The sequence below is a fragment of the Numida meleagris genome, chromosome 5 (genome assembly GCF_002078875.1).
Source record: "Numida meleagris isolate 19003 breed g44 Domestic line chromosome 5, NumMel1.0, whole genome shotgun sequence".
NCBI classification, from domain to species: domain Eukaryota; kingdom Metazoa; phylum Chordata; class Aves; order Galliformes; family Numididae; genus Numida; species Numida meleagris.
In genome coordinates this window covers 1256981-1266980 of record NC_034413.1, presented here as the reverse complement: position 1 = coordinate 1266980, position 10000 = coordinate 1256981, and the positions used below count along the sequence as shown (strand labels likewise).

The 10000-nt window shown below is 40.4% G+C and overlaps 1 protein-coding gene across 5 annotated transcripts in view; it reads right to left on the bottom strand.

Moving 5' to 3' along the window:
• Positions 1–10000, bottom strand: part of EBF3 (early B-cell factor 3) — a 113949-nt gene that overhangs the window by 37453 nt on the left and 66496 nt on the right. For 3 of the 5 annotated variants that reach the window (XM_021397710.1, XM_021397711.1, XM_021397709.1), the window contains 2 exons: positions 5562–5643; positions 2440–2584 (listed from right to left, as the gene is read on the bottom strand). In XM_021397710.1, coding sequence (XP_021253385.1) covers positions 2440–2584; positions 5562–5643 — 227 coding nt within the window. The remainder of the gene's footprint in view (positions 1–2439; positions 2585–5561; positions 5644–10000) is intronic. The other 2 variants (XM_021397713.1, XM_021397712.1) reach the window with 1 other exon arrangement.

The window sequence follows — 10000 nt, the reverse complement described above, 5'->3', positions numbered from 1 at the left end:
TGGAAACGATCTGCGAGTGTGTGTATATACTGCTGGTGAATATTAGATGATTGGATAATGAGGTGTTAGCAAGGAGAGGCTACATAGAAGTAAATATCTGTGGTTTGGAGCGGGCACTTTTCTTTAAAGAATGTGTTACTAATGCAAAGCATACCATCCCGACGTGAGCACGGCGACGTGCGCGGGGACACAACTAACTTCAGGCATGACATAAAACATCATCGTTCCAAACAGGCTGTCAGTACCGCGTGTTACACCCCGGCCAGGAGCAAACAAAGATTCCCGTGCAAGCAAGGCTGAGATTTCAGGAATTCGCTCTGCAGGCTGTAACATTCCAATTTTAAGAAGCCGAAGCCTGTTCCAGATCGAGAAGTTCTGTGGCTGTTTCAACAGAAGCGGAGCCAGTTGTGGCTGCTTATTTCCTTAGCGGTGCTTAATCACATGGGAAGCGCAGCCTGACCGGGGAGATGCTGAGCACTTCTGAATCCCCCGACTTCCAGCTCGCTGTGTTTGGAAACCTGGCTCTGCAATTCTTTCTTACAGTCAAGGGCAATTTGATTCTCTGCTGCTGCGTGGCAGGGCTGTTTGCTTTTGGTTATTTAGGTACTATAATTGTTATTAGAAGTGGGACTTGAAGGTAAAAAGGAGCGCTCGGATTTTCACATTCATTTTTAACGGTCCAGCTTGCACAAATGAGTGTCTATGAGAGGTTAGGCAAAGAGGATTTGGCACTGTATTTGTAACATTTAAATAAAGCAAATCAATTACCAGTTCTCAAAAAGGAGCCACCCGTTGGAGAAATTCATGTAGATTTTCTGTACTATGTACAAGTGGCCTTTATTTTTCTAAGTGATATTTTCTGCTTAGAGTCAAATTCTTTTTTATACAGCTTACCAAAATAAATACTTGTATTTTGCTAAGATCATAATAGCTCATTAGAAGAGGCTGAATTTGGACCCAGACTAAAACCTAACACCACAGGGCTGAGCATGCCTACTTGAACCTATAATGTTGCTAGTTCTCTCTCTCTAGGGAAGGGGAGGACTAGAGGAAAGGATTCAACCTTCTTAATTGTGAACCTCATTAGTGACGGTTGCTAGGCAAAACACACACCTACTTTCAGTGCATATGAAAGAGATAAACAATACGTCATAGACCATAATGACTCTTGTGCTCAGGGCGACCTTTAATTATTATATTTTTGTTCTCTTATACCTTAGTTATTAATGCAGAAAAACAAATTAGTTGTGTGTATGTGGACCGCAGCAGATTCACAAATTGTTTTCCATTTTTTGATGTCTAGATCATATTTCTTTCTGGTAATTATTGCTTGCCTCGTTCATTTTTTCTATATGCCCATTGGTAAGTAGTGTTTGAAACATAAAATGGCAATGATTGTATTAGCAGCTTAGCGTACAGTTATTACTTTAATTAATTTTATTAGTATAAAAAGCCACGATCCCATCAATGCGGGAGTAGCGGCTCACACTAGGAGCCCCATGGCAATGGGTGCATGGGGCTGGCCATGCTCAGGGCACTCTGGTGCCAGTGGTTCTGACCACTCTAACTCCTTGAGGACTCAGAATGCATTTGACCTCAACGCATTTCACTTTAATGAAAACCAGAGTACCTCAGAGCTGTTTTGTATCTTTACATTGGTGTAGTTTGCAGTGAGCAGAAATACCTAAATCTAAATAACTATTTTGTACTTCTGGGGAGAGCTGAGATACGAGTGCAGGCACGCAAGCACGGCTGCAATGGTGTGCGAGTGGCTTGGAGGTGGGTGGGCTCCAGAAAGACATTCTGGATTTTCAGAGACACTTTCCATTCTCTTCTTCATCTCAGACTATCTTCTTTTAGCAGTTCAGGCAAGAAGTCAATTACACTGAATCGGTCTGAAGAAAAACATTTTATGCTGTTTTTCTCATACAGAAACGCCACTGCTGTAATCTGCAGCAGTAAGGCCCAGCAACAGGAAATTGACCTCACAGTAAATTCTTTGCAGATTTGGTCATGTTTTTACCATCCACTTAAACTTGCATACATAACCTGAGACTGTACCTCTGGATCAAGGAATATGACAAGCCAAAATAAAATCAAGTCAAATTAAATAGCAAGAAAAAGCTGCAAGCAAAAGAAGACAAAAAAAGAAAAAAAAAAGGAAAAAAAACATTAAAAAATGAAAAATTGGTTGTGACTGCAAAACTGTAAGTATTAAATAAAGAAAGGAGTCAGAAACAAATTCAAAAGTGACCATATTCTGGTTGAGAGGGGCTGAGAAATACTAGTGGGCTTTTTCGATGGGTGATATGATTGATGAAAGAAGAAATTATGGAAAAATAAATGTAATGGTGTATCAACATAAAGTATGGTGCAAAAAAAAAAAAAAAAAAAAAAGCATTGCAAATTAAAAAAAAAGACATGTAAATGTGTGCCTACCATTTTCCAGATAAGAAGGAGCCGTACCTTCTGAGGGGTCAAGGCGGCGAGCCCGCCTTCCATGTTTGGAATTGTTGTGTACAAACATGTTGTCTGAGACAGCCAGAACGTGGCCATCCACATTGACTGTTGTTGATACAACAACCTAAAAAGGAAGAAAAAAAAAAAAAAAGATTTAAAAAGTCTGCGTATTTTCAGAAACACAGATACAATAATAGATCTTTTAAGACTAAACAACGTCACAATCTGTTACTTTTCACTTTAAGCAAAGTGAATGACAACTATGAATACATCTTTGTTTATGTGGCTAACACTGGTGATTTTTAACTCACAATTGTTTCTCTTCAGAACCTGCTACACTAATTAGAGTTTAATCTCCTATTATGCTAACAAATGAATTCAATTCAGGGAAATATTCTTCTAGCCATTAGTTTCAGAAACACCCCTCTAGCCACTCATTTTAAAAGCTGCTGTTTTGATTGATCTGTTGATATATTGATTAGATAGTTTATCTAATTAAAATTTGTTCACTTGAGACTGTCTTCAAATGAAGGGTTGTGAGGATTCCAAATAAAAAAAGCTTAATAAATCAGGAACCATCGTAACTCCCCATTTTTTCTTCAGTAAATGATCTCCAGGTCAGTTTTACAATTACATTTAATGTCTGATAATGAACTTTTTTGCATCTGAAAAGACTGAGTTGAATATGAATAGTGAAAGTGTTTTCAATCCATGAAAAGTATCCCTTCTCAAGTTCATTTGGATGGTGATTGACCCTGGTATGTCAATGGAATTTCCTCCTTTATTTTTGAGTGAAAGGCTCCTATTCTTGTGTCCAGGTTCAGAGTCCGGCCATAGAAGAGATGATGGATAGGGCCTTCTTTGGCTTCCAGCTGCTTCTCAGTAGAAAATGGAAAAGGAACATATGCAAAACGCACAACCTTCTCGATAAAAACACCTACACAATGGATTTGTGAAACTCATTCCGGAAATGATATTTCACGACCGCAAGCCAAAGAGGAAATTGTGAGACGAGCGCGTGTTTGCGTGTGACAAAGCTTCATAGGTTGGTTGTTACTATCCCAGATAGACCTTTACATCTTATTTAAATGCTCCAGCACGGACCCTGTGGTGTGGGTTCCAGATTTGCTAAGTGCAATAATCACGGTAGCGTTTTCTTTGTGGTTTAGCGTAAGTAGAGTCCTCATAGGCAGCGGCTAAGTGAGGCTGTGCTAGGCTGTACCAACCACATGGGAGATGGTGGCAAAGGCTAGTACAAATTTTAGCTTTTGTCTTCTGCTTATTTTACTTTTGGACATAGCAAAAATGATTTTCAGGGTTCTCTCACCAGCGCCCATCCCCAAACACATAATGAGCGAAAAATGAGGGGAAAAAACTATTCTCCAATTCCACAGCACTAGTCTCAGGCATCAGAAGACAATTCTTATCTGTTTCTGTGTTTTGGATCACCTCTGATCCTGCTTCTTATTCACAACCCATAATTAGCTTTCAGCTATCACAGCACCTTTTCTGTGTACTCTGCCTCCTCTGAGACAGCCATCTGCGTTCTCCTTTCGAACAGCCCGAGGGCAGCTCTCTGCCAGTCTGCTCTGCTCCCCTATCTTTCTTGTCCCAGAAGTGGACACTTTCACTCCTGTCGACATCCACTTTGGAGAGTGCTGAGATTGCACACTCACCTAAGCACAGAGCTACTGCCATGCCACTGGGCTATCGGCTTTCACTTTTAATGAGATTTGCAGACTTTAAAAAATATTGCAAAACATACAGGTGTGAATTTCAGCAAAGATTTCTGGATTTGGTTCCTAGAACACAGTATATTAAGAAGACAGAGAAAGGTGTATATAAAAATGACAACTATTTTTGTTCTGTCATGTATATATAGGTCAGTCACCAAGGGAAAAATACTGTAGTTCAGCAAAAGAAAGTAGACATGCTATGTTTTGTTATATTGGCTTATTCCTGCAACGCACCTAAAAAGGTGCTGAGACAGTGAAACCAGTTAAAAATATTGTTCAAGATCTGACATACTGTTAAGTCCAGTTAAACCTTCTGAGAGGCAGGGAGATTAGCTAAAGAGACCCAGGAAAGTCTTTCTAGTGTCTACTGGCTCCATTGTCGACCACAAGATCACTCATGACTGATGCTTCATTTAGTCATCGGTGAGACAAAGAGGACATTTCCACTCATTCCAGGTTTGACCTTCTGTTCTGTTCAGATGGATCAATATCACCAATGCCACGTGAAGCTGAGATGCATGAAAAATGGAAGCTTGGCTCAACTGTTTTGAAGAAATATTTTTTCCAGCTACAGATCTTTTCTGTTGGCTGGCTCAAGTGTTCTGGCTTCACCGGTTGGTTGGCTGTGCATGAAAACAGATGTCACATGTTTTGCTATCAAGTTTAACCACAAGTTATTCTTCTCAAAACTAAGAAAGTTTTGAACATCTCAATACTAGCTTATTATTAGTCTCAAATATGAATCATTTTGAAATATTTTTGAAACAAAACACATATATTTCTTAACAAGCATTTCAAATGACCCCAAATACGGAGGAAATAATTTGTCCACCACATCAGATGTCTTTCTGTAGTGTTAACGTTCACCACAAGATATTTCAAAAGCTGTAAGGAGAAAGTGAAGCATTAAGCATTTTCTAACACAATTCAAATAAAAATGTGTGGGTTGTACCACTGCTGCTGGATTTACAAGTTGTAAACATGAAGGGAAAAACTAGATCCAGACTTCACCAAGTTCCGCAGTTGAATTTCTAACATCTGTTTACACAGTTTACATATGCGAAATCTCCACAAGTCTCAGCTCACACCACAATGGAGGTGTTAGTAGGAAGGAAAACTACGCTTTCTGAGTTGGTACCCACTTGCACCACGATGATCCATAACAGCCCACTGCAGAACTGGCCAAGTCCCAGAAACAAGCATTTAAATTAGCTGGGAATTTATAAAATACTTATAGTGTTTTGGATCCGTAGCACTGAAACTACACTAAATAGAAGGCTGACACCAGATTTTCATAAAAATAAAGTTCAAGAAGTTTGAAATTCACAGTAAATCCTACATGGTATTTGTAGGAGATATCTGTACCTGGAATCTTCGCATGTCTCGTGGGTTGCCTGCATTCTTCAAACAGTTCTGATTGCACTTGAGGAAAAACTTTAGAAAGAATCTATGAAAATACAAAATTGAAATCTATTAGTTTCATCAAACTGTAAATCCAGTTTTTACAAGTTTAATACAATCGTATCATAGTTATACCTAAAAGAACACTGGTAGTGAACTATTACTTTCTTATTAGTTAATGAATATATTTTAAAGAGTAAGATCTCTGTCATAAACAGAACACTATTGCCAGCGAAAGGCAAATTTATATTTTTAATTTTTCAGCAACTACAAATATATTGACTCCAGGCCATATCCTAGTTTGGTGTGGGAAAGTCGATTTCAATGACTCATTGACTTCAAAGGCAATGACTTACATTAGATAAAAATTTGTTTCTATTTTTTCAAATGCTTTTTTGTTTTTTCACAACTTACATTTGCAGTAATGACCTCTATCCCAAAAAATTCTAAGGTAACGAATGATCAATCTTCCAAAAAACTCTTGGCTTTGCCTCTAGCTTGGCAGTTCTAGCTATGCAAAGGGACTCGGTCCAATCCTGCTGACTCCAGTGAGGCTCAGTCACAGATCTGGCCAGCAGAAAGGCCCTGTTTGACTCATGTTTTTTTAAAAGGTAAGGAATGTGGAGGATTAGACCCTGTTTTACGACCTCTCCAAGCTGTGCCAGCCTTTAGCTGTAAGGAGTAACTCTACCTGAGTACAGAAATCCAGCTGATTTTTGCTGTGAGGCAATTAGCAATTATTTAGAACTAAACTGTACCGTCGAGGCATCTCCCAGCGAACCATTCTGTAGCAATACTGTCTCACGGGAACACAGCAAGCACTTATGAGAAGAGGAAGAGCTTGAAAGGGTGCAGACCCACTGCACTCCTGTGCTGACTGCTGAGCACATGCTGTGGGGTGGTGGTTCCACCCTCATTCCTTTACTCCTCACTTTCAAAAACCGCTTTAAGAAAGCAACAGTTCTGTAACCGTGCTAAGAAGGCCTGCAAGCAGGCTGTGCTAGATTGTGGGAAGCCTCTAATTCCTCTCCTAGCGTCAGAAGATGTCCACAGCCTAGCACCTCCTCTTCTCTTCATGGAGCTCTGATTTCACATTTAGTAATTATTTTAAAGTTCTAAGGGTTTTGGTTTCAGGCTCGTGATTGGCAGCAAGCAACAAGCAAGGCTCAGGGCTCCTTATCCAGAGTTTCTCAGAGGCACCACCTCATCAGCTTGTGCTGTCCAACTTTATACATTTTGAACAGCAAGGTTAGGCAGAGCTTTTATATTTAGTCTATGAGCCATTATTATTTATTCACACCAATCTATACAAATGACTATCCTAGATGTAAACACTTTGCAGAAATTTTCATGTGCAAATAATGTTCCTGGCAGGAGGTATGCCAAGAAATTCTTTCCTTCATCAGTACCCAATATGGCTCAGCTGTAACTGAGAAGAAATCTCACCACAGTTGTGCCACACCACGCTGTCTTGAAAAACTTCGGGGTGTCTGGACAGGAGCATCACAAAGGACTGCCCCATACTACAAACTGGCGCCTACAATCACAGCTCTCCTTTTTAAGTTAAACCCTGAGCAGGACCCTAACATTAACATAGGATAGTAATGCTGAAGGAGTGCTCTCTCATATCTAACACTCAAGGGAGATGACTAGTTTTACTTCTCTTCAGCATAGATAAATCCGTGCTGTCAATTCAGCCATCCCAAAATCTGCAAAGGGTTTCCAGCTGTTTAGCTGAATGAGAGCTGGATTTCCATTGTGGCTGACATGGTCTCCACTCTTGGAAGTTCCCTTGCACTAGAGTTTTCTGCACACCGTTGCAGGAATGCCATCAAGAGTTTCAGACATTCCATAAAACTTCATCTTTGTTATCCACACCTTCATCCTAATTTTATCTGCCTTGGGCTGTTTATTATTTTTTAGATATTTGTGAGCTCCAGAGATGGACTTATTCACTGAGAACTGCCTAAGCACAATGGCATTTCTGTTCCATCTCTGTTCTTTCTCCCACACCTTCTATGAGGCAGCTCTGATGCTGAGTCTGCCCTACTTCACAACTACCACATGCCACAAGAGCCTTCGGCCTCACTGCTCCCAGTGCCACAACCATGCTGACAAGGAGCATCTCAGCTTTTTTTTCGGATCTCAGATGGGTGTTGTGAAGCTTATTGAGCTAATGTTTATGAATTGCTCTGAAATTCTCAAATGAATTGTGCATGGGGAATGCTAAGTATTACTCCTAGTGGATTTTTTCTTAACTTGAAGCATTCAAGATGGATTGTTTCTACACAGAGAGCTCACATCCTGTCCAAAAAGGGGGCATTAATGACTCCTTCACTAAGCATCAACTGGAACCCATATTTGCTCAATTATTTGTTGAAAAACAAAACAGACTTGGTGAATTTAGATGTTTTGACCACAAAGGACCTGAGCACTGAGCTAAGCACCGAAGCCACAACACTGAGGTGAACACAAACAGCATTCACATCCCAGCTCCTGTGCATCCCTTGATACCAAGACCTTTTTGTTCTTTGCAATCTATGTTTTCAGCAAATCTGTAGAGCGCAGGCGGCACTGAGACAAGATTTTCAGAGGAAGACACATAAGTCAAAAACCACATTCCCGGGCAGAGCATTTCTCACGCTGTTCAGGCAAAGAAAACTGACTTGATTTTTCCTCTCATCTGACCAGCAAGAATCGGGGCTACCGGGGATGGATAATCCCTGCAGAAGAGAGTGCTGTCCTCAGTGAAGCCTGCAGGCTTGAGGCAAGAGCACTGTCACACACTAAGCAGCTGGATTTGAGCTCAGTTTGGTTGTGTCTCAAACCCGGTTGCCATAACAGGAAGGCAAGCCCTTCTAGATTTGCCTCTCCATGCTACACTTTGTATTGTATCCACAAATGTTGTCTTTGTAATAAACACAGACTTGCAGAATAGTCTTCCTAGAGGTACCGAGCTGCTCCTAAAATACCGATATGGAAAAAAATGCAGTCTTTGTGATGCTCCTCTCCTCCAATTTTTTCACACGGCTAGAAAAGGACTGCTATCGCCTTAATTAAAATGTATTGCCTACCACAAGACCTCACTATTTTAAGATAAAATTTACATCTTTTATTAACTCACCTCACCTATACACTTAGCTCACAATGCCTCTCAACGCCCATCTGCCATCCGCGTACAGTAAGTCACTTGATATTCCACCCACCAATTTTTCCTAACAACCACTGTGCAATTAAACTCAACACGTTCTGTTGCGAGGTAAATTAGGCACACCTGCGGCCAGACTTCATTTGAACTGCATCAGAAAAGGACCTAACAAGGTGAGAGCGTACCACAAAGTTATAGTCCTGTCAAGCAATTAGGTTTTCACTTCTGGGACATCCGCACAGTGCAATTATGCTACACATTACAACCTGGCTAATCTTCTGAACAAATGTCATGTCTCAGAGAAGCTAGTAAAAGCAGTTCATCTGCAAATGTGTCTGCTCTTAAGCCTCCACCTTATGCACATAACAACCTACAGGAGACTTTTTTGTGATATGAAAGATCTTTTTTCCATGGGAGATTTTTAAAACCCTGCAAGTGCCTTTTCATCCTTTTCACCTCTTCTTAACCTTTCTGAGAGGAGGTGCTGTAGCAAATAGACTAGAAAGACTTCTGTACTTGAATTCCAACACTGAGCAAGCAAGAAAATACTTGATAGTGTAAGTACAGCCGGTGCCTTTAGTTTGCTTTGATTCAAATACTGTTTGGCTAAAAAATATTTGTTGTGCAAAACCACCTATTACGAACCATAGAAACATCATTATTAAAGTATATCTCCAAACAGAAATTTTATTTACCATCAGGAAGTAAATGTTTCATTCTTTTTTACTTCACGCACCGTGTACGAATGTCCTGATGCCAGAATCCTAAACCAAAACCGGCGCTGACAACATGTGAGCAGTCAGACCACGGCTAAGGATGAAGTCTTAAATGAGCAGTTACGCAGAGCCTCCACCCCTTTGTTAAATGAGATCTTCCCAAGTCCTGATTCAAAAAGGACAGAAGACACAGCAATCCGACAGCTTTGCTGGCACAAGTTTTATTCCAATAATTCTGTCTCACTCTTGTCTGTATTTCAGGTGTGCAGTTTGCATGTTCAATTAAGCCTACAGATAACATACTGCTATATTGCAAAATACAGACTTGTTAAGATGCAACAAGCTCGCTCTACTTTCATGAGTAAAAAACCTGAGGTTTGTATCATTATCTGAGATTCTGAAGTTCTCTGGAGCAGGAGCTGTCCACGGGGGCACAGCACTGCTCCAGGGTGGGGGCAAGTGAGAGCAGGGGAAGGGAAGACATTTGAAGTCAGATGGTAATTCTCATCCTTTACTCTATTACCATTTAATTGGCTTTT